Raw genomic sequence first — 26,251 nt, 5'->3', positions numbered from 1 at the left:
ATGCCACAGATAAAAAGAGTGTCAGAATAAAGATGGTGCTATCGTCAAACAAAAGTTTCATGATTTTTTGTTTGCTATCAGTTTTTTTTTTATTCAAAAATAAATATTTATTCATGAAAATTATCATACAATAATTTTTTATTTAATTAATTGAAATTCTTATTGAAATGAGTATTTTGTATTTTTTATCCATTTATTTATTGCAGTTCTAGTTGTTAAGTGGTTAATCGCGACGAGATAGGGACATCGTATCTCCTAACTGCATCTTCAGCAATTACTGCCTTCCATAATTGTTGTCGTCTCACCACTTTTTTGGTCAAGTAAACCTCTGGCTGGCTTTGGGTAGGATGGAAACCACTATCTTTAGACAATACTCACCTGGAACTGTAGAGATTCAACGTCTCTGCCCACAGCACCACTATGGAAGGCAGTAATTTGTTGAGGATGCAGTTAGGAGATTCGGCATTCCTATCCAGTCGTGGTTAATTACCTGATGAAGACCAGAGGAATAGTTGGCTGAAACGTTGTGAAACAACTAGAAGATGAAGCTAATAGTCTGCAAATAATTAAATGAATAATTTTTTTTCTTTGAGCTGAATTTTAATTTTCTCAAATTTCGTAAAAATTGTCCAACAATTATTCATTGTATTTTTCTTCATAACAAAAATATCGTTTTTATTTTTGTTTAATTATTTTTCTTCATAACAAAAATATCGTTTTTATTTTTAATTATTTTCCTTCATAACAAAAATATCGTTTTTATTTTTTTATTATTTTTTTTTCATAACAAAAATATTGTTTTTATTTTTTTTAATTATTTTTCTTCATAACAAAAATATCGTTTTTATTTTTTTTAATTATTTTTCATTCAATTATCTTTGTAATAAAAATATATTTTTCATTAGAAAAAAATGGCAAGTGTTCGCACAAAAAAAAAAAACTGAATCTTCATTTGACACCTCCAGTGTTTTACATAAACTGTCCGGAAAATTCAGACGATAGCACACTCTTTATTCTGCATGAGTACAAAATTTGCTCTTTGGAAATGATAAAATTGATTTTGAAAATTAAATAATTCTTTATCAAAAAAAATAAATTGTTAGCTTCTTAAATACAGGGTTCCAGAGAAAATTGTTTTTAAAGTTAGTGGTCCATGGACATAAAAAGATCGAGCACCCTTGATAAACAAAACAAGGTCTTTCTAAATTGCCATCTATTAAGTACTGGTCAGATATAAAATCAAATTCAGGAACCTGTAGGTGCGAGTGAAGATATTTAAAAAAGTTTTGTAATCGAGTATCATTTTTTATCAGGAGAAAAACTGATGATTATTTCTTTGATTCATAACAAGTTTCATAGAATTGTTCTAAGTAATAGCAAAACTAATTGATAAAACAACAACAGAGCTAATTTATAAAAAAAAAACTAATTTATAAAAAAAAAACTAATTGATGAAAAAAAAAAACTAATTGATGAAAAAAAAAAACTAATTGATAAAAAAACAACAGAGCTAATTTATAAAAAAAAACTAATTTATAAAAAAAAAACTAATTGATGAAAAAAAAAAACTAATTGATAAAAAAACAACAGAGCTAATTTATAAAAAAAAAACTAATTTATAAAAAAAAAACTAATTGATGAAAAAAAAAAACTAATTGATAAAAAAACAACAGAGCTAATTTATAAAAAAAAACTAATTTATAAAAAAAAAACTAATTGATGAAAAAAAAAACTAATTGATGAAAAAAAAAACTAATTGATGAAAAAAAAAAACTAATTGATAAAAAAACAACAGAGCTAATTTATAAAAAAAAAAACTAATTTATAAAAAAAAAACTAATTTATAAAAAAAAAACTAATTGATGAAAAAAAAAAACTAATTGATGAAAAAAAAAACTAATTGATGAAAAAAAAACTAATTGATGAAAAAAAAACTAATTGATAAAACAACAAAACTAATTGATAAAAATAAACTAACAAAACTAATTGATAAAAATAAACTAACAAAACTAATTGACAAAAATAAACTAACAAAACTAATCAATGAAAAATCAAAATAAAACTAAGGCTATTGCTACCTTAAACTTAAGCATCCTCTTTTCTGTGTGTGTCTCTCTCTCTGTCTGTGCATATCTCTCTCTCTCTCTCTCTCTCTCTCTCTCTCTCTCTCTCTCTCTCTCTCTCTCTCTCTCTTCCAATATCAATAACATGCCAGACAGGCATACATTCATTTGTGATTATATAGACATCTATTTTTCTTGATTTTTGCAAAACACAAGGGTCCCATCATATGCAAGAGAAGCAGCATACAATGCACGTCTGACTTGTATTCTCGCATGACTGTTAGATGTGTTTGATGATAAAACATGAAAACAATATGGTTTTGCCACACATCACATGAATAAAATTGTTGATTTCACTACATCAGAAATGGCATTGCATAATCATCCAAAATGCACTAAAATTTGTTCCACATCAAATCAAGATGACAGGTAGATTAAAAAATGAAGAGGATCACTTGATGACAACGGGTGGTTCAAGAGAAATGGCAACAAACATAAAATAAATCTAACAAAGTGGAAAGTCATCAACAAAGCATCTAACCTCAGCATGAGACACAAAGATGAAAAAAAAAATAATAATGCAATAAGAATAACAGCCAAAATCTTAAGGAAAATCTTGGAATGTGGAAACCAACCAACAAACACTAGAAAAAGAACAAAACACATAGAAAAAAACATCACACAAACCCAAACAGAAGTAAAATTTGATCCCCACTCACAAAACAAAAAACATATGCATGTGATGACACCAGAGGAGGATAAAAAGACTGAATAGGGAGAGCACCAACCAGACCTCACTGAAACGGTGCAGAGAATACTAGAACCTAGAGGAGTCTTATTACTACTCAAATTCCAGAGAAGACCAATTGCTGGCAAAAGGTTGTTATGATAACACAAAATAATTTGCAAAGATTATTGAAAGAGATGAAGATTGGTGGAAATCTGAAGAAACTTCTAGTCACTCAGATTCCAGGGGAGTATTGCTGGTAAATGTTAGCGAATCAGTGTAAAAACTTCAAATAAATAAAATGAAAATAAAATAAAAATAGTAATAGTTTCAAATTACAGTTGAGATATGATTATGAGTGATCAAAAAGTGTTCATGTGTGATCCAGTAAGATGAAGGGGGAGATCATATTGTCAAGCAGGATTAATTCCAGACACTGATCCTCTAAACCATGAGCTCATCATAGCAAGGGCTCAAATTGCCTGGAAGTTGTCATAAAACTTGTAACTAATTAATTGTAACTCACAAAGTTGATCAGATTTGCTAGCATTTTCTTGAGATACTACTTGAGATATTAAAGTCAAACAAGCTTATCACTAATTTTGTCTCTCATTCCAACAAGAAAAGGCATTCAGAATCAAAGATTTCCTGTTACTTTCTTTGCTTTTGGGGAAACAAATCTGTTTTAAAAATTATCATGGAATTATCCCCACCCCTACAGAATGCTCCAGAATGCTAAAAACATGACATCCAAGAGTTGAATATATTTCTAAGGTGAGGGAAAGTAGTCAGAACAAGCCATCTGCAAATTGTAAACCTAAAGATCAAAGAATTTGAGAATTCACTTAATCAGAAGCATAACTGCTAATGAAGTCATGCAATTAATTATATATAAGTAAAAAAAACTTTCTCAAGGGTAAAATCTTTTTTTAAACCTTTTTTTTTTTTTTTTTTTTTTTTTTTTTTTTTTTTACAAAGGAGTCACTACTTATCAAGATCGTGGTAATCATTAGTAGTGGAAATTTGGTAAATTTAATTACTTAACGGGACGGATACTCAAGAACTATTTTACGTTGGACTTGAAGACGACCATATTGTAGTCAGCTGTAAAGCAAGCAAACGGAAAAGAGTTCAACAGGTGTGCAGTTCTAAGGAAGAAACTTTGTTCATGGAATCCACGTTTAGGTCAAGGCACAGATAGAGTGGGGTAATTATTGATAGTGGTTTCAACTAAACGAGTGTTTTTCATGAAAGTTTGGTGAGGGTGGGACCATAGATTGAATGCAGATGAACACTTGCCATGAAAATGATAGACTAGAGACAGGCTTGTAATGTCTCTTCTGTGGAAAAGAGGTTGACTTCTGAAATAATTTCATATTACTTTGTCAAATATTTATCCATATTAACATCATCTATATAATAAAGCCAATTTTATCCCATTTCATTTTTAATTATACTTCATTATTAATTATATTTCATTATTAATTATACTTCATTAATGATTATACTTCATTATTGATTATACTTCATTATTGATTATACTTCATTATTAATTATACTTCATTATTAATTATATTTCTTTATTAATTATATTTCTTTATTAATTATATTTCTTTATTAATTATATTTCATTATTAATTATATTTAATTATTAATTATAGCTTTCGAACAAAAAGCTTTTTATATTAAGAGTATTTTTTTTTCTAATCATTATTTTCATGGCAGATGCTTGACATTTTCCAAGTATTTAAATGATTATATTTTTAATCAATCACAGTACAAAATCATCATGAGATCCGCATTTATTAAAATATGTTTTATTTATAGAAATTAATAAAATAATGGAAATGTTTACAAGGGGTTCAGAGCATGGAGAAGAATGAACAGAGGTCCTCATTGATTCTTTAAAAATGGGTATGGGTAAAGGGTATAGAGTACATTTCCAAAAAGGAATATTATAATTCATGGTCATTCCTATAACAGGCCTGGCGATCATGCAACTAGCGTGTTTTACTGGAGACAATATGAATTCTCTAAGATAATTTCATAAGTTGAAAACAGAAACTCCTCCTGAGATTATTTTGATGACTTTATGTTTTATATACGAAACAAAAAATCTAAAATAAGCTGATTTTTTTTTTTATGGGAATCACTCTAAACAAGTCATGAAGATAATTGATGTAGGTAGCTAAAAAAAATACTAGTTCAAGGTCAAAAACTAGCCAATGATATCTTAAATGGAATAGAGTGACACAGAAAGCAGCAATTTTTTCCTATTTGTCAAAAATATCACTCACAAAACATGAGAACAAAAACAGCAAAATGAAAGGGGCGAGAGTTACAAAGGTGTTAAGAGTAAATGAACGTTCCACTTTTTAAATTTTGACAATTATTAACAAATTCCTATAAGTGAAGAGTTTGTACTTTGTCATGATCATAGTTAGATATTCATAGTTCATTATATGAACTAATAAATTTAACAATTATTAACAAATTCCTATAAATGAAGTAACTTTGTATAAATAAAAACAAATTTTAACAAGGATTTTTTTTTGTACTTCATCATAGCCATCTTTTAAGCAATCGCAATTGAGTGTCCACAGCTAAAACGTTCTCTATTGACTGATTGTAAAATTTGTCTCCAGTCAGAGATTCAAAATGTTAAGATCTTTCAGACTGTTATAGGGATGGCCTTATAAAAAATAATATAAAGCTAAAGTGGTGTTGTCAGTAAGGAAAAAACAAAACAATACCGGCAACACCAGGTCTTCCTGCTGGTATGTCCGTTTTATACTGGATTATATAACGAACGTATATATGTGAATTGTACGTAACGAATCTCTTTATCTTGTTAACGTGCCGTTTTCTTCTCCACAACTACATATGTTCATTTATCCAGCCCAGTACTCACATGACTGGCATCATCTGTCTCTACTCCACAACTCCCAGTTACAGACTGTTCAATCTAACTCTCTAATTTCTATGTATCATCTAAAACTCACTTCCTTTTCTAACATCGTTATCTACATCGCCAATCTTTCACGAAAAAACACTCGTCTAGCTGAAACCACTGTCAATAATTTTCCCCATTCTTTATCTGTGCCTAAATCAAAACGTAGATTCCATGAACAAAGCTTCTTTCTTAGAAGTGCACGCCTGTGGAACTCTCTTCCGTTTGCCTGTTTCCCACCTGACTACAACTTGGATGTCTTCAAGTCCAACATAAACAAATTCCTGATAAACCGCCCCCTTAAGTAAGACACTTTATCAAATCTCAATTACTAACAATTACTACGATATTATCTCATTGATTACTGTACACGCAGTAACCCTTATCCCCGAGTAGCTTCCGGGCCTTGATAAGTGGTGACTACTATGTAAAAAAAAAAAAAATACATAGCATAAAACAAATCATCTGTTTTTCTAAAATGTATTTAAACTGTAAATATTTCGCTTTGATAACATTCCTTGTTACATTCTACTTCCATAAATAATAATCGACGTTTTTATTTTCCCGTGTTTTCCAGTAAACTAACAGCATAACATGTCTATAAAGTTTAAAGCAGAAATGAATAGTTGTTTTTGTAGAATTGATATCACTCTTTACATAGCATCAAACCGCATCACTTTCCAAAATGTATTTTGTATATCCATTTTCTTTGTCCGGTACATTCCTGTTAACTATTAAATGTAAATATTTCAACGGTACAAGGTAGAATGATAAAATTGTCACCCTAAAGAAAACAACACTACAATTTTAAAACTATTATTGAAAAAATCAATTCAGGTAACTGGATTATGTAGTAGAGTCGACATCTATTCAATGTAGCTGCCTTCTACCTCAATATGAGCCCAGAACTGTGAGTACTCGATGAATGATGGTGATCAGGCTGGCTTTGTTGTGGGAGGTCATGTTGGTGATGTTCTCCACATATGGCCAAGTGAAGTAGTCCAGCGGGTTCAGGTGAGGGGGAGGAGGGGAGGGGGCAACGAGAGAAGGGTACAAAGTCATAGCACTCTTTCTGAAGCTAAGCCTAGGTCTCCGTGGGCCGGCGCTGAGTTCTGCTGCCCCACTCAGGGCCTGCCAACAACAACCTGATTGCACCAGGAGTTCACTACACTCTTCAGCACATCCAGGTATATTTTGGTGTTGACTTTCAAGCCGACTTTGAAGATTTGTACGCAACTGGCCAACTATTAGATGGTGTGCAACAAAAAAAGAAAACTACTTTTCATCAAATGGAAATGGAATCATGTCATCTTTTCTGGGGCAACAATTTTATCGTTCCACTCTGTAAATATTTCGCTTTGATAAAATTCCTTCTGACATTCTACTTTTACAAATCATAATAATCGACCATCGTAATACTTACCATAATAATCAACATAGTAATTGACCATCATAATACTTACCATAATAACATAATAATCAATATAATAATCAACATAATAATTGATGATTTTATTTTCTGGTAGATTAACAACCTAACTTGTCTTTAAAGTTTACAGCAGAAACGAGAAGTTGTTTTTGTAGAATTCACTTACGCCCATTCTGAATCATCTTTCTTGAGCATGTCCATCACAGCAAGAATCAAGGACTGCATCAACGGATCTTTCACATCAATTGGACGGACATCGGATTTGGGATTGCTGATCAACGTGAGAAGGCAATTGTGAATCACCATGCATGTGTAGTGACCAAGAGTCCAATCGCAACTGGAGAGTAACAGCCTGGGAAGAAACAAGAAAAATGACATGTCACTTTATAAATGTACACACACACAGACACACAACATAATAGTCAGGTTCCTAATGGCACAATTTTAACTTTTGTGGGAACTTTTTGGAGATTTGCAAACCTATACATTTTTGGAAAGGTTTTTGTCTTAGGAATCAGAAAATCAATGTTTGCATTTGCCCAGATGCATATATGGCGGCCATATTGAATTTACAAAATGGCCGCCATAAGATGTAAGTTTTGTAATATCTCGGCTTCTAAATAAGCTGGAACAGTTATTTTAACCACTAAACCTACATTTTCAGAGTCTAGAAAGCCAATGGTGGTGGTTATAAAATTTTCCCAGATGTGTATATGGCGGCCATATTGGAATTTACAAAATGGCTGCCGTAAGATGTATGTTTTGTAATATCTTGGTCTCTAAATAAGCTGGAACATTGATTTTAACTGCTAAACCTACATTTTCAGTGTAAAGGAATTCAATAGTCCAAGTTATCATTTTATCTTTTGTACCCAGCTCCCATTGAAACACATAATCCACCATATGGGTAAAAAACTTAACAACCCTGGCAGTTAGTCAGATACTAAATCAGAGTTATTTTTATTGAAATGCCTTTTAACTGTAAACTTTGAATGTTTGTGCAACCATCTTAAACATAATGAGATGTTTGATCATAGGCTATGCATAATTATCATCATCAACATCATCATCACTTTCATACATCACAACTTGGGAATTTTCAGCGTTTTCTCAGTGGCTGCTGCACCGACACATGTCAGTACAGGTTAAGTCTTTAGACCTGCAAGAACATCTGCCAGAAGAACGATCAAATATACATTTGCATGTGATTGGTCCTCAAATCATGCATATTTGCGCTGTATCTTGGCCAGAGTCGCTTATACTTGATGCAGTTCATGGCAAAGTACAGCTTGCTTAGTGCTTCTCCACCTTGCAGATGGAGTTCTAGGTCAGCATTCCGAGTTGCTGCTACAAAGAACAGAATTGCTTCCACCCAAACTAGGTATCTCATCATGGCCTTGAACATTGCATTCTGGGATTTCTGTTTCTTCCATTTTTGAAATGCTGTGATGACCTCAGTAGTGGTCAAGGCTTCCTGGAGGGTGCTGTTTGCTTGCTTCATGGATTCAGCCTTTGTGTCTTTATCCCGAGAGCAGGCAGCTTCTACTACTTCTGTTGCTGCCAGGCACATATCTTTCAGTTGTGGGTTGTCCTTGAAGAACGCCTCCAGAGCCATTTCATAGAGTGCTATGTATGAGTAGATATAGGCATGGAGAACTCGCTTGTAGTGTGTGCATTTCAGGATTTATCTTGTCGTGGCAGGACCATACACATGTTTCCACCCAGGCATCATCTATGCCTGAGTTCTCCATGGAGGCACCAAGCGCTCTGATGGCAGCCATTATGATATGCAGTTCACCCAGTCTGGGAACAACCATTTGTTTCAAGTCAGGTCTGGCATCTAGGAGCTGCACCACCTTCTCATATAGAGCCATGTCAAAGGTAATGACTGGGGTGATCTTCCCTAACTGACAACTTCCTCAGCTGATTTGCTTGTACGATCACAGTTAGCAGAGTTGACCACTCGTGTGCCACCTCAGGGAGTAGTGGCAAGGCTCCAACCTGTGTCAAGGGAAGGCTTTCAGACAGCAGTGAGTTGTATCCTGCCCAGCCTGGAATCTTGCTGGAAGTTTCTCGAGGTTTCATTCTGGATAAAGCAGATGCAACAACCCATCCAAGCTGTGTCAGCTGATACGATCCTGAGATGCCCTGGCCGATGGCAAACTTCTGACCTCTTGGTAGCCTGTGGTTTTGTGTTACAGAATGGATTGAAAGAGAGAGAGAGAGAGAGAGGTGAGTAAACATGGAGTGTAGACATGTTTACCAGAACCGAGGGTCAGCTGACCAGATTACGTATGAGTGACGTGGTCAGGTTGGCTAGATCTGAGAGACTGGATTTGGACTTTGAAGAAGACGGATGGCTTAATAGCTGTTCCCTCCCCTTCACTGGGGGTGGGGGACGCTGACGTGTTCAAAGCAAGCAAGATTCACTTCCATATTCTGTGTCGACATCTGGAAGGAAAATAAAAAATTATAAAACCAATTCATCGTCTTGGAGTGATAAATCTTCGTCTAACAGGTACCAGTCTCCCTCCAAGAAAAGATGAATTCCAGATGGATCAACATCGACGACACATGAAATAAGGTATGTCGAAGAAAATGCATGTAACACACACACACAAAAGCATATGAACAATTAGATATGAACACACACAACCGCATATGAAACTAGACGATCATACGCACACGGAATTCTTTTATGACACGCATAATCTCCTTTCATTCTAATAATAATCATTCCATGACAACAAATACAATTATGGTCCTCCCTTTTTATGTTATACACCAAACGTCAATTTGGTGCCCCTCTATGATAACCCTAGTGATAACTTCAATGATAACTCTATGTAACATTTGGCTTGTTACAGTAAAGCATATCTACATGGTAGGGTGTGACTGATATATTCTTTGCATCACCTATAATCAAAGGTCCTGCAACAGGTTCTTTAGAAGGATCAACTTTCTAGTACATTGCTGTGATGGTTCTGTGGGTAGTTCCCTTCCCATCAAGAGTGTCCTCTGCAAAATCTGTGTTATCTACTGCGAAAAACACAAAGGTTCCCTTCTTCAGGAATGGTCGTACATAGAGGCCGTTTTTCAATCAAATTAATTGATTGTCTGTTCTAGTCGGCAACCAACTACAGTGCACCGGGAATGAAGCGTTACATGCCTCCCCAGTAGTGACTTAGTTCACAATACATTGTAGATTACACTGCACTGTAGAGAACCTACTGTTGATTTTATAACATTATTTTATATAATGACTTGAATTAAAGTTTAAAATGCAAAAGTCAAGCATCATGGTTCTATTGTGCTCTAAATACAAACATTCATTTCGAATAAATCTCCGTCTTATCTGATACACCATGTCCTTTTCCTTGTGTGGTCATAAAACTTCTCAAATGCACTTCACTTGTAATGTTAGGCTAAGAGTGTTAACTTTGCTCCAAACAACTGTCTTTTTTAATGAGATTTCGTTTGATAATCGATTTTTGATTCTTAATGGAGATATTTTGATATAAAACCTATCTAAGAACACACTCAAGATGTAAAATACATTTGTGTGAGGAATATACATGCATATATATTTATACTCATATCTTTCTACTCTAGTATGTAAAAGGAACTTTGTCTGTGTGCGTGTGTGCGAGTGTTCGTTTTCTATGAATTCCATAAAGTTGAGCCGATTTTTATGAAATTTAACACAAATTTACTTAAAATAACCGGCAGTGTTCTTAGATAGGTTTTGTAGAATGTTTCCAATAATTTTTTTTTTTTTTTTTTTTACATGGAGTTCACCACTTATCAAGGCCCAATGGCCACTCAGGGATATGGGTTATTGTGTGTACAGTAATCAATGGGATAGTGTAGCAATAGTATTGGAGAAATTGTGAGGTGTCATTACTTAGGGGGGCGGTTTTCATCAGGAATTTGTTTGTGTTGGACTTGAAAACATCCAGGTTGAAGTCAGGAGGGAAACAGGCAAGCGGAACAGAGTTCCACAGGCGCGCAGTTCTAAGAAAGAAGCTTTGTTCATGGTATCTACATTTTGATTTAGGCACAGATAGGGAGTGGGGAAAATTATTGATGGTGGTTTCAGCTAGTCGGGTGTTTTTTGAAAAAGATTGGCGAGGGGGGACCAGAGAATGGAGCTCAGACGAGCACCTGCCATGGAAATAACGATAGAACAATGACAGGCTCGCTACGTCTCTTCTGTGGGAAAGAGGTTGTAGGGTAGAGTAGAGAAAAGGGCATCCCCACCAAGCCACGGAGTCTATTTTGTACTCTGTCAAGGCCAGATAAGCTGATTTTAGCAGCCCCCGCCCAGATGTGGCAGCAGTACTCCATCTTTGGACGTACTTGGCTCTTATATAGATAGAGAATTGCATCATTAGTGAGATATCTTCTGGAGCGGTAGAAGGATCCCACAATTTTCCCAGCAACCTTGGCCACAGACTTGATGTATGTGTTCCATTTAAGATCAGGTGCAAAGGTCAAACCCAGGAGCTTATCAAAGCCTGTGGCCTCCCTTAGACGAGAGCCATCCATTTCAATTGATGCCAGATGGGGATCAGAGCGTTTATGATGTAGAGATAAGAGCTTGGTCTTAGATGCATTAAAGGTAACCAGCCACCTCTTTCCCCACTGTACCACACGCTCAAGATCAGAGGAGAGTGAATCAGAGAGAACATCATCATTTACAGCCTTTGATGTGTTGCCATAGATGGTCGTGTCATCAGCATAGATGTCAACGAAAGATTTTAGTATGTGTTTTGGGAGATCATTGATGTAGATCAGGAAGAGAGTTGGGCCCAGTATGGGCCCCTGAGGGACTCCAGCATTAATACTGTGGGCCTCTGATTTCTGCCCATCAACCACTACTCTTATGAGCCTATCTGAGAGAAATGACTTAATGATAGAGAAAACATTTCCAGTTATACCGTAGCTGGAAATCTTGTGTAGTAGCCTTTATGCCAAACCTTATCGAAGGCCTTTGATATGTCGAGAGCAATTGCCCTAGAAATGAAGCCTTTGTCGAGAGATTCACTAATCCTATGAGATATAACTGTTAGCACATCTGCTGTAGATCTAGCAGAGCGGAAACCATATTGCGTGTCACTAAAAAGGTTATTTCTGCTGAGGTGATTGACTACTTCTCTATTTATTGTGGATTCCAGCAACTTACTCATGACACACAGGAGACTTATTGGTCTGTACTGAGAGGGGATGACTTATCTCCTGAATTCTTAAATACAGGGCATACTGATGAGGTTTTCCAGGGTGTTGGGAAGCACTTCTCTTTAAGGCAACGCTTAAACAGTTTGGAAAGTATGGGGGCAAGTTCTGGTTGTAATTTTTTTAACACTATAATTGGAATACCATTGGGACCAGTTGCTTTACTGGAGTCAAGGTTCTTGATTAGCTTGGCGACCTCACATACAGATATTTGTATGTTGCATAGTGTGTTGTCTGTTATAGGAGGGAATATGGGGAGTTGATGGCCTTCGTCACACAGGGTAGAATTTGCTGCAAAGTTTTTGGCAAATAGTTTGGCCTTGTCGGATGCTGTTGAGATGATCTCTGGTCCATTGATAATGGTTGGGATAGAACACACGTTTCTGTTCAGGATCCTATTTGCTATTTGCTAGAACTGGTGGGAACCAAGCCGTTGCTCAGCTACTTTCGACTTAACGGATTGCGCATATAGTTCTCTTGCATTTTTTATTACTCTTTTACAGTGGTTGCTGGCGGTTCTGAAAGCAGCTTTAGTTTCAGTGCATCTATTACGTTGGTAGCTATGGAAAAAGTGATTTCTGTGTGCGATGGCAGCAGCACATTCTGAGGAGAACCATGGCTGGCTGTTAGGTTTTTGTTGGAATTTTTTGGATGGTATGAATTGGTCTATGCCTACAAGTAACCATTCAGTCAGGTCTGATACTATAGAGGACACATCCTTTTTAAACATGGAATGGAGAGGGAGATCAGATATGAATGTATGGAAGCTATCCCAGTCCGCCATAGAGTATCGGTATTCAGTACGGTGGAGAGGTACGTATGTAGATTTATTATATTTCATTTTTATCTTAACTGATACGATGCAGTGGTCGGAGGATCCCAGAGGAGATAGAACGGAACATGAGCATAGCTCAGGGGATGTGGATAGAAAAAGGTCTAGGAGGCTTGCGAACTGACCGGTACTATCGGGCACACAGGTGGGCTCGCGGACAATCTGAGTGAGGTCATAGGCAATGGCAAAATCATGACAGAAACTCCCCTCATCATCAGTCTTATTTGAGTGGGTCAGCCATTCCACATTATGGACATTGAAGTCATCGCAAATGTGAATGTTAGCTGAGGGATGAGCAGACAGGATGTGGTCAATTTTTTCTGATATACTCTTAAAGACAGTAACTCCACTATTGTGGGGGCGATAGAGGGCAAATATAAATGCGGTGGTGTAAGCAAGTGCAACCCGGAAGCACATATAAGGTAGATTAGGGTCTTCTCTGGAGATATCCCTGCCACATGGGAAGCCATCTTTAATGTAGGCACATATTCCATGCCCGTGGCGATCTTGGGGGTCAGATTTAGATGTTAGGTTAGAGTATCCTTTAATTATGAACTCATCTATGGAGGTGGTCGGCCCTATCCCAGTTTCGCTTAGGAAGAATATGTCAGGTTTCTTCTCCTGTAATTGGGTTTCAACCTCTGGAAGGTTAGAACGTAGACCCCTGATGTTGGAGAAGGAGACGTGGTAGTAGGGGTCTACATAGGAGGATGGGGTTCTAGGTTTATTCGTGTTTTCTTTTTTGAGATATTTCATGTTGAGGATTTTGGGGTTTGTGGAACAGGTCAGTATACTTTATTAGAGCAGAGCAGAGAGGAAAGATAGGAAAATTTTTCTTTTTTTTTTTTTACCGTTACAATCACACACTAGTATGGCATTGAGAGGCCCCACCAGAGACTACTGCATGGTCCAGAATCCATTCACCAAATGGCAATACAGCAGCCCCAGTACTTTGCACCTGCTGATAGGACAGCCTCCTTAGTGGTTATTCCAAGGTTCGGGTCCCTGACTATCAGGCAGTTAACGGCAGCCCAGATGAAAACGTTTACCTCCAGTACCCTTACTAGTGACATGGCCGCAAGGATAGACATAGAGACAGAAAATTTCCGACATCTCAGACTACTGTTCACGAAGTACTACCAACCTGGGAAGCAGCTTTTTCTTCACCCTTTGTCAGAAACATCACTCATTAGAAATGAGGACTGAGGGACAAAAAAGGAGAAGCGAGAGTTACTGGAGCTGCCGAAAACACATCCACTGCATTATCTACTCTCCATTAAAAAAAAAAGAAAAACGGTAAGAGGGACTTATTTATATCTACTTAGTAAAGTCCTTTGCCCATTCCCAGTTTAGAATAGAATTTGACGATAGTCTCCCCTCCCATATTAATCCGTGGAAGTGTTTTTTTTTGTTTTGTTTTTTTTTTTGCTTTTGGTACCTCGAGATAGAACCTTCGAGATTAAACTTATAATTAAGTTTCAATAATGCAACTTGTGAGGTCAGCTTATGTTTTTAGATTGGGGGCATCTTATTTAAAGGCTAGTTTAGGGTAATGCCAGACGTATTTAACAAAAAAAAGTTTAAAACACGAGTAATAAGACATGGTAGGTAATGTTAAGGGGTTTCAATTTTTAGTAAGACTGCAATAAGAGAACAAAGATAAATAAATAAATTATATATAATACACAAAAATTGGCAAAATTAAGACAGGATACATTTCAACAGTTATGGATAAAGTTTTTAACTTAGCTCTGAAGGCACCGACTCTTTCTTCCGAGGTCATCTCGAAAACTGACTAGTAGCTAGCACGCTTGGATTGGGTTGTTCTGGTACTTAAGGGATGTGGTGGGTGTGGGGGTTAAATGCTTTTAACTTTTTTTTTTTTTTTTCATTATTTTATTTATTTATTTATAATCAAAAATCCATAATCAAAAAAATTCGATGAAAGAAGGAACAGGCGATTTTGACTAAAGGTAACACCTTATACAACCTTACATCACAAGTGCATTTGAGAAGTTTTATTACCACACAAGCAGAAAGGCCTGGCATATAAAATCAACAGTAGGTTCTTTGATCTGAAAGGGTGCATTTGAAATGAATGTTTCTGTTTCGAGTACAATTGAACCATGATACTTGACATTTGCATTTTAACTTTAATTCAAGCCATTATATATAAAAATAATTTTATAAAATCAGCAGTAGGTTCTCTACAGTGCAATGTAAATTACAATGTGTTGTGAACTTAGTCACTGCAAGGAGGCATGTGAAATTGACTATTTTATTTATCATGTACTACTCCCTTCACCCACGCACCCACACCACTTTCTTGTGGCAACTTTTCTAATTTCAACAAACTTCGATGAACGGTCATAATTTGATTACTAGTGCTCCTAAAATAAATTATTTGTTTTGCAAATATTTATATGCCCACATTAAATATTTTCAGAAAATAATGAGAATAAAATTTTGGTTTTCAATATATACATAGAATTATTGTAGTGCCTGACTTCTTCGCATTTAATATTATGAACCTTTCGTAGAATGAGTAATCTTGCTAGTATATTTAAGCAGCAAGAGAAAGAAAAACAATACAACATATTTAAAGTAGGAAATTTATTATACAAGTTTATTTCTCCCAAAGTTAAAAAGCTATTTACCCTTCTTTGCATAGTTTAGCAAAGGATTTTTTTTTATATAAGAAAAAAAGTAAAAAGTGAATTGTTTTTAAAAGTATTTTTAGAAAGTTTGCGATTTGTTTCTGTTTTAGTATTTTTTTTTGGGGGGGGGGGGTCTTAAGCAATCAAAGTTGAGGATCCTGAGAACAACGAACAATTCCTCCCTTGCTACCCCATGCACAGCCCCAGTGGCTCCTAGGGGGTTAAGTGCAATGGGCAAGTCTAATTATCACCTTTCATATTGCAGACAGCATTTAATGATGGCCGACACTGAATATTGATGTAGTGAATACAAAAGAAATTGCGATTTGCATTCAAATAAAAAAAAAATCCACCACAATGAGTCATCGGAATTTTCAGGGTATATAATTCTAAATGTACACTTTCTACATAGAAGTCAATATTTACATGTGTGCAATATATATATATATATATATATATATATATATATATGCCCACACTTATACATACACGCAATCTTTCTTTAAATACGTACGGAAACTCAGTTTTTAAATACAAACACACTCAAGGACATCAATAAATCTATAGCACTACAAAAAAAAAAGGCAGCATTTATTTTACATAGGATTTATTGTTTATTTTTAAACAATCATTTTCCAGGTAAACGTATTTAGGCCATTATTTTTTCCATTATTCACGTGTTTAAGCAACTTATCAAGTTAATATGGCAGCATAAGGAGCCGTTCACTTATTCAATACGCACATGCATATATTACCTAATCCACACACCATATACATACACACATATTTTGTATGGATTTAGGCAGTATACTTTTATTTAGGCAAACATTAGTGAATAACAAAGCATTTTTTTTTTATCTGATACCTTTTTTCAATTTTCCAAACAGTGTATTTAATATTTTGTTTGGATTGGTATCGGCAAATTCCTTGAGTTTCTTAATCAATATTTTACATTTTTTCAAAAGTCTGCTTAATGGCTAAGGAATTGGTAATTACAATGCTAGACACTTTAAAATGTTGTGACTAGTTTCATAATTCACATTAATGATTGTGGATGTTTTTTATGTAAAGTGTTTCAATTCTTTATTTTGATGTCGATCTCGTAGTGTATTATTTTACTATTATTAAATAGGATGTGTCCGACTTGAAAAGAGGGCAAGTCATGTCTTTCATGTGTTGACAAATTTAATTTAATATTATCAAGAAGTACGTTCATATCATTTAATGTTATCAAGAAGTATGTTCAAATCATTTAATGTTATCAAGAAGTATGTTCATATCATTTAATGTTATCAAGAAGTATGTTCATATCATTTAATGTTATCAAGAAGTATGTTCAAATCATTTAATGTTATCAAGAAGTACGTTCATATCATTTAATGTTATCAAGAAGTATGTTGAAATCATTTAATATTATCAAGAAGTATGTTGAAATCATTTAATATTATCAAGAAATATGTTCATATCATTTAATGTTATCAAGAAATATGTTCATATCATTTAATGTTATCAAGAAGTACACGCATCTTTTATTCATATCTTTTCTATCCTTTGTACTCATGTTTTCATCTTCAGTATTATTTGCACAACGTTTTGGTTGATGTAACCTCAGATCTTCTTCGGATGGATTATGTTGAACTCAAAAATCTGCACAAACTTTCAAACAGAACTCTTATTTTTAATAAACAAAATTTTTGATACGATACTCACGGAAAGTCAGGGTTAAAACAGTTCCAAACAAGGCATTGATTGTCATAATTGTTTACCACAGCATTTCCGACAAATTGAATGGCACAGCGCAACTGGAATTCCGCTGAAAAAAAAAAAAAATTAAAAATATAGATATTTCTCATATAACCATTTCATAACTTTAATAATGTTACTGTTAAAAGAATCAGAAATTTAGAAATGATAAATATACTGATATATTAGAGTAGGGATTGCCAACCCAGGTCAACAGTGTGTTTTTGGTTTGCATGTGTGGATGCAGTTTAGGTGCACTTGTAATTTGCATTGTTTTGTTGGGATCTACACCAGGTGTTTGTAATTTGTATTGTGTTGCATATATCTGTAATTTGCATTGTTTTGTTGGGATCTACACTGTGTGTATGTGCACAAAGTGATTTACTATATGTGCATAGTTGTTCATACGCACAAATGTATATACGAATGTGAATAGAGGTTTCCTACGCATATCTACAGATATATATTTATAACCCATGCTTTCACATCCATGTGCACATGTGTTTTGTATTCATTTTACATCAGATGAAGTTCTCGGAAATCAAAAGAATCCCTTCCTTGTGTTAACACATCTCCATGTGAGATCCATAGACATTCGAATGTTCTATTAAAAGTCCCTTTACATCTCAAATAATTAGTAAAGAAGTTGAGAGCATTATTTCCCTCTCCCCAATTGACCATTTAAACATGTTATAGCATATCTTACTTGTGGTCACTTATTCTTACTGGATTCCAGAACAAGAGTTTTTTTTTACATTTTCACCCCAAACAAGGCACATTGCCACTTTGGTGTAGGGGGCTACTATCAGGGGCAACAGCTACTGGGGTACTATGTAGGGAGTTGGGCAGCAAGATACCAGTTCACATTACACTTGAACTTCTGCCTGTCAGTACAATTGGAGAAGCAAAAACATGGAAGGGAATTCCAAAGTCTAGTGGTTCTGAGGAAGAAACTACTGGAGTAGAAAGCTCTTTTACATCTAGGGATCTCTGTGTGGAGGTGGGATTTAGCTGCCTGTCGGGTTTGTCGAGGGTGTTTACGTTGTGGTGGCACAAGTGCTTGCAGTTCGTCAGAGCATTCACCATTAATTAGTTCATCTAGTCTTGTAGAGTACCCAGCTTTATGCTGTTACTCGAGGTAACACCACTCAGAGAAGATGCAGCATTTTTCATAAAAGTCAAGAGGAGATTTTATTTGGGTCGCGAATACAATTTGATTTTGAATATTTAGTCGGGTTTACTTGTCGGGAAAAGAATCCTCATGCCAGATTTTCATGACAAACCCGTGCACAATGAGACTTTAGAAGGCATTTAAGCTGCTATTGTGTATTCATGCGTGTTTGTTATGACTTCTTACATTTGTCAAAATATTTTCTTGTTTAAGTAGAAATAATCTTCCGTCTGATAAATCTTCATACTTTTAAATTTTACTTTTCTACAAAGAAAAAAAAAAAACACAAACTGATTCTATTTCTCATGAAAGCTTCTATATCGTTGAAACTCGGTTAAATGAATGTTTATTTATTTTTTGCAAAAACTGCCTTTTATTGGCTTTCTAAATTTACAAACTTCAATTTTAGAAGTTTTAAGTAATCTAAATATTAATATTTCTTATTATCTTTGACCCTTATCATCCTGACCATCCCTTAAAATGAAAATGGAACATTCCAAATGCCCAATATAAACGACAAGAAAAAAAAATTTCATGACGCTAATAAGGAAAACTCTACCTACATTGGATGAGGAAAATGCATGCCACATTTTCATTGGATAAAAGTAATCTCACTAACCAACCAAAAAATTTAAAACAATATGTCAGGTTTAACTTTCAGTTCAAACGTATATCTTCATAAAAAAAAATCACCACAGACCTGTCAAATTTACAGATGAAATATTGTGTTACAAATGTTATGTATGTGTTAACGTTCATTTGCACAAACTTTATTTTAAGCTTTAAATTTTTATGTATAATTAAAAAAGAAAATTCCTTTATATACCTTCTGAATACAAATGGACTTTTCTTGCTCAGTTGATTAAGATTTAACTTGTTTTAATAAAATCTTTTATCATAATATTCATATAAAAACATAACTAAGCAAATATTTTAAAAACAAAAAACAGTATGAAATACAAAATAATAAACCATTACGGATTTTATCAAGGTCCAAAATAGAACACTACTTCAAGCGACCGTTGGTTCCTCCAATTCTGCATAACTAAAACCTCTTTTTAATCACAATGATTCACCAACATTATTTTTGGAAGTTTAGGGAAAGGGAGGATGAATAGAATTTGGTATGAAGCCAAAGTTTTTGCTGTCTTTTCTTCTAACGATATCTTTGAGAAGATACAAATGAAATACAAGTCCGACTGGTTGGCTGAATGACTGGCTGCAGTCAAAGATAAGGAAATAGTCAACAGGAGTGGGGGAATTATTGGTGATTTAGGAAGGGAAGGATTAAGGTTCTATCAAGGTTGATCCCAAGAAACAGATACTTTTATAAACAAAAATTACGTTTCACTATGCATACATTATGCACAGACATGCCTGTGTGTGTGTGTGTGTGTGTGTGCGTGCGTGTGTGTGTGTATATATATATATATATATATATATATATTAGTGGCCTGGCAAGGCTACAGGGGAGACAACCGAAGCAGCAAAACTCAAGTTGGCTTGCAGGACATTATATATATAAATGTAAGCAAATTTAGGTATATTTTATTGGTTTGAAAATATAGGTTCTTTTTTTAACAATTGTCAAAAATTTTAACCATAGAATAGTATTATAATCTTCAAAAAGCCTGCAAATTTTTATCTAATTTTGTCCCATAGAACCAAAGATATGAGCATTTCAATATTCAATTTGTCTACCAGTATATATATATATATATATATATATATATATATATATATTAGTTATGATTGTAGGTTCCGTGATAGAAGCATTGATTAAATTTATTTAAAATTAATATATTTCAAAGTAAAACTTTGTCTTCAGAATTTTGTACATTTTCTTTTCTTTCTTTTTTTCTTGCCATGGTCTTGAGTTAGAGAAGAAAATTAGTTGTTAAAAGAAAGTCTGCTGTTCCTCTGCAGTGTTTTTTTTTAAATGCCAGAAAAGCGTTGGCTATGCGATATTCAGTTAAGATTGTAGGTTCCAGGATAGAAGTGTTGATTAAATTTTAAAATGAATATGTATGTTTTAGTTATAACTCAACACCACGGCAATAAAGAAAAAAAAAAAAGAAAATGTACAAAATTCTGCAGATGAAGTCTTACGTTGAAATAAATTCATTTTAAACAAATAAATATTGTTTATCCTTAATAATATTGCGTTGTGATTTAGCTTTCAAACATATGTATTCATATATGCACCACCTTTTCTGGCAATTTTATAAGTTCCAAATCTTAGCGACTAATGATCAGAATTTAACAAATGAAGGCTCATTGGGAAAGAAATGATCTGAATTGTGTAGTGGGATATGTGACAGTTGCCCTTAAGTTCGCACATCAATGGGATTATCTATCATCCATAACCTATATTTGACACTTTTTTACAGCCATAAAATGTTTCAATCATAGTCATTTGTTTTCCTAGTTTTGCATAAGAATTACAAAATATCTGATATTTCCCCCAAACCCCTCTGGCCTTGATGGAGGGGAGACTAAAACTTGCTGCTATGGTTTCAAATGATCTAAAATAACAGTAAGGGGAGACTTGATTCCAAACAAAGATTATTTGATACTGAAGATATTCATAATCGTACCCTGTTTTCAAACGAGAGAGATATAACATATGAGAAATATTTGGAATCAAGTCTCCATATGCTGTTATTTCAGATTGTTTGAAACCATAGCAGCAAGTTTTAGTCTCCCTTCCATCAAGGCCAGCGGTTTTAGGGAAATCTATAATATAAATCTCACCTGTCTGTTTAAACGTATGTATGTATGTATGTATGTATGTATGTCTCACTAAAACTTTCGACAGAGGCAATAGATTTTCACGAGATTGGTATCATTTTGAAGCTTAACCCTTCGGACGACAAATATCGAAGAATTGGCCAACAACATTAATTCCTTCACCCTCAACTGGCCACTTTTCTACAGGGAGGGGTAACTTTTTTTGCCAATATTTTTTATTGTCTAGTCTTAATTTGAACCTACATCACTTCCGGTTTGGCAATGGCCGCAACAACTAATGCGTCACATTTTTTTTTTTTCACTTTCTTTTCGTCCTTCACAGCTTGCCTACTACCACTTTTTTTTTTTTGCTCAACACACACTTACAAACACCCGGGCAATGCCGAGCACCTAGGCTAGTATATATATATATATATATATATATATATATATATATACGTGTATGTGTTATATACACCACAGATGCACACAATACCCCAGTCAAATGTGGGGATGAAAATGCAAAAATTTTGGGTTTATAATTTGTTTTGCTAAAGAATTATCTTGCTGGCTTTTCAAGGTTGGGAAGGGGAAAACAGGAGATTATATATATATATATATATATATATATATATATATATATATATAGCGAGAGAGAGAGAGGGACAGACAGAGAGACAAAGAAAGAGAGAGTATACAGTACACATGTTTATCTTTCCGTCAAGTGGTAGATATCAAAATGCTTCAGTTTCAGAACTAATTATAAGGGTGAAACAGATATAGCTAATAGTGTTCTATTAATTCTACTTGAACGCCTCATGAGTGCACATGTGATAAAGTATTTTGAGATAAACTCAACACAATATGCATACATTACAACAAACATTGATAAAATTGTAACAGTGTTTTGTTGTTCTTTTGCAAAATATATCATTATTCGGTATGAGGTATGCACTAGTTTATTTATCATTATTTATACAATAGGAAATCCACTGTTTGGAAAGCGTTCAATATTAAAAATTAAGATTTAACTGTTAAAAAACCAGACGAGTGCAAAAATTGATTTTAAGAAATAAATAATAATAAAAATTGAACTTTTTTTCTTTTTTTTTTTTCAAATAATAAAATATTCTTCAGGAAGTACAGTTTTTTTTTTGTTTTTTTTCTTCTTATGCGTTATGGTGGAAATTTTTAAATAAATTAATAAAAATCGGAACTTTTTGGGGTATCAGAAGCGGTAAAATTTGTGCCTATTTTCTGATGCCAAAAACGATTCTAGTCTTTTTTTTTTTTTTTTACTTTGAATTTGTTTTAAACAAAATCATCCACTGCTGGTAGTAATAATAAAATAATAAATACTAGCCCGACCCATGGAAATTCTACGGTAAGTAAAAAGGTTTGAAAACACATCAGTAAGAAATTCCTTACTGTTATATTAATTTCAAGTCGTAACACAATTACCACCATAGCTTGAAGAGAAATGATGTCATCACCAGAATTTTACCCGACCCCCTTCATGCGCCTGTCCCCCAGGAAAAAGAAAAGTATAAAGCCTGGGAGGATATTTTCATCAAAACAATCGTCAATCCATGTGAGAATAATTTCAATTTGTAACACATATAACATGATGAGGATGATGTCATCACTGAAAGTTACCCCCTCCCCCTGTGCAAACTAGAAAATTATATATACAATCAACAACACAGCAGGTCAGTAGAAGTAGAACTGTTGAGGTAGCAAGGCCAGTTGGCAGAGGAAGGCTACTGAAAACATGGGAGGAAGTGATAAGGATGGATTTGAGAGGGATAAATAAAGACCTGGGTAGAGATAGCTTACTTTTGGCATCAAGTAAAACAGTCGTTAAACCAAACACGATAACACAAAAAACACGAAAAATTAAATATGACTAATAATCTAATAACTTTATCAGTTCCCATTCAAATGGCTTCAAATTTTCAGTGAAGAGGTGGAATTTTGCTGCGTGTCAAGGTAATCAGAGATATGTATGTCGAGGGGGACAGCGAAAGTGTTTCTAATTTTTTAATCAAGGAGTTGATTTCCTTATGCCAACTCATTCCTCAATGAATCTATAAAAAAGGATTTTTTTGTAAGTGTATGTGTGTAGGTGTATGTGTAGGTGTATGTGTGTAGGTGTATGTGTGTAGGTGTATGTGTGTAAGTGAATGTGTAAGTGTAGGTGTGTATACATGTGTGTAGGCATGTATGCATGGGTGTAGGTGTGTATGCATGCGTGTAGGCGTGTATGCATGTGTGTAGGGGTGTATGCATGGGTGTGTAGGGGTGTATGCAGGTGTGTATTTGTGTAGATCCAAAGAGAGGAATGGGTTGGGTAGAACAGAATGGACAGGGAAATCAGGGGAAGGGAAAAAAGAGGAATAGTTAGATAGAAATTTTAATAGAAATATGTTACACTTTTGTCCCAGGCAATACCAGTAAGTCCTGTAAGTAATAATATAGAAAGAAAATATGTTCAAAAACGTTCGAGCGTGCACTTGTGATGGCATTCTTTAAAAAGTCACCAGATCTGCATGCGGCATAAATAAATTCAAACCAAAAGCAGGGCAAATTAATATGAATATCAAAAGAGGCAGTCGATACATGTTTCAATAAAATTATTTTACAACCAATTCAAACCTAAAATAAAAATATTTTAGGATTTTTCTTTATCAGAATCCATATTTTATGACTACTACAAACAATCATCATTACCAAGATCATAGTCCGACGCAACATCATAATCACTGCAATGCAAGTAAAACGTTTTGCAGACACACACAAATCAATGACCATACATTTATTTATGCGATGAAATTATGGTTAAAAGCTAAAGAATTATTACAAGAATGAAACTCACCATCTTCACTGCCTTCTTTAAGGACCATTCGGATCAAATCCCTGGTTAAAAGTGGAATCTTTGAATTTCTGAAAAAGATGAACAAAACAAGATATATATTGCATGTGGATATCACACAATCCAAGAATGTCTCACAGCATAAGGCACTCTAGGAAAGTGGTAATGATGCTTCAGTCTCAAAAACCATCACTGGACTTTATCAGCTGCTGTACAAACAACAGCTACTGTATAAACTTATATATATATATATATATTTATACAGCTGAAAATGTCTTCTCAATTATTAAATCATTTCTCTCTGATAGATTCATAAGAGTAGTGGTTGAAGCTCACAGTATTAATGCTGGAGTCCCTCAGGGGTCTATCCTGGGCCCAACTCTCTTCCTGATCTACATTAATGATCTTCCAGATCACATCCTTACATCATTCGTAGACATTTATGCTGATGACACTACTATCTATGGTAGCACATCTAAGACCATAAATGACCAAGTTCTCTCTGATTCTCTCTCCTCTGATCTTGAGCAAGTGGTATAATGAGGAAAGAGGTGGCTTGTTACTTTTAATGCATCTAAAACCAAGCTTTTATCTTTATATCATCAACGCTCTGATCCCCATCTGGCATCAATTGAAATGAATGGCTCTCGTCTTAGGGAGACCTCATGGTTTGACAAGCTTCTGGGCTTGACCTTTACTCCTGATCTTAAATGGAACACATACATTAAATCCATTGTCGCTGGAAAAATGGTGGGATCCTTCTATAAATCTAGTAGATATCTCACTACTGATGCAATTCTCTATCTATATAAGAGGCCAGGTACGTCCAAGGATGGAGTACTGTTGCCACATCTGGGCAGGAGCTGCTAGAAAGGACTTGTCCTGCCTTGACAGAATTCAAAATAGACTTCGTAACCTCGTAGGGGATGTCCTTTTCTCTTCCCTGCAACCTCTTTCTCACAGAAGAGATGTTGCGAGTTTGTCTATGCTTTATCGTTATTTTCATGGCAAGTGCTCATCTGAGCTCCAAGCTATGGTCCCCCCCCCCGCCAAACTTTCACAAGAAACACCCGTCTAGCAGAAAACACTATCGCTAATTTCCCCCACTCTTTATCTGTGCCTAAACCTAAACGTAGATCCCATGAACAAAGCTTCTTTCTTAGAACTGCACACCTGTGGAATTGTCTTCCTTTTTCCTGCTTTCCAGCTGACTACAATATGGTTGTCGTCAAGTCTAACGTAAATAAGTTTTTACCGAATTTCCATTACTAACGATTACTTTATTGTCCAATTGTCTACTGTACACTCTTTAACCCTTATCCTCAAGTGGCCTCTTGGTCTTGATATCTATGAACATACACACACACGCATGCACATATATACAAGAGATGAGGAATAAAGTTATGGAATAAAAGTTATGGATCAATTAGGTTTCAAAGACAGAAAATACACTTGTGTAACTTGTGCACACTGTAAACAAACAGGTCATAAACCGAGTTGTTTTTCATTAGAACTAGCGGGGGGGTACCCGGCGATGCCCGGGTGTCTTGAGGTAAATCAAAACTCTGGGGGGTGGGGGGGGGGGGGGGGGTTAAATAATAATAAAATAAAATAATAATAAAAAAATGTTTTGGTAGGTGAGTATGAGAATCGGACCCGTACCCTTGAGTTGGAAATTAATGTGTGAAAAAAAAAACTGTGCGATGTTACCATTGGGCCACCGCAACATACAGCGTAGACGTGTTTTATCTAACTATAACTATAAAAACAGGCGTGCGTAATAAAAGTTAACTTTGCTGCTTCCATTTAATCTAATTAAGAAGGTCAAATAGAAGTCACGCA

The 26,251-nt window shown here is 34.7% G+C and overlaps 1 protein-coding gene across 1 annotated transcript in view; it reads right to left on the bottom strand.

Moving 5' to 3' along the window:
• Positions 1 to 26,251, bottom strand: part of LOC145297498 (ataxin-10-like) — a 143,912-nt gene that overhangs the window by 49,556 nt on the left and 68,105 nt on the right. The window contains exons 3-5 of the mRNA XM_080143395.1: positions 24,413 to 24,480; positions 17,604 to 17,706; positions 7,336 to 7,521 (exon numbers count right to left, since the gene is read on the bottom strand). Of these exons, the coding sequence (XP_079999521.1) occupies positions 7,336 to 7,521; positions 17,604 to 17,706; positions 24,413 to 24,480 (357 nt within the window). The remainder of the gene's footprint in view (positions 1 to 7,335; positions 7,522 to 17,603; positions 17,707 to 24,412; positions 24,481 to 26,251) is intronic.

Source organism: Euprymna scolopes, chromosome 18, assembly GCF_053919585.1.
Source record: "Euprymna scolopes isolate OS-2025 chromosome 18, ASM5391958v1, whole genome shotgun sequence".
NCBI classification, from domain to species: Eukaryota; Metazoa; Mollusca; class Cephalopoda; order Sepiida; family Sepiolidae; genus Euprymna; species Euprymna scolopes.
The sequence above is the reverse complement of the archived record's forward strand: the minus strand, read 5'-3'. Positions and strand labels throughout refer to the sequence as shown.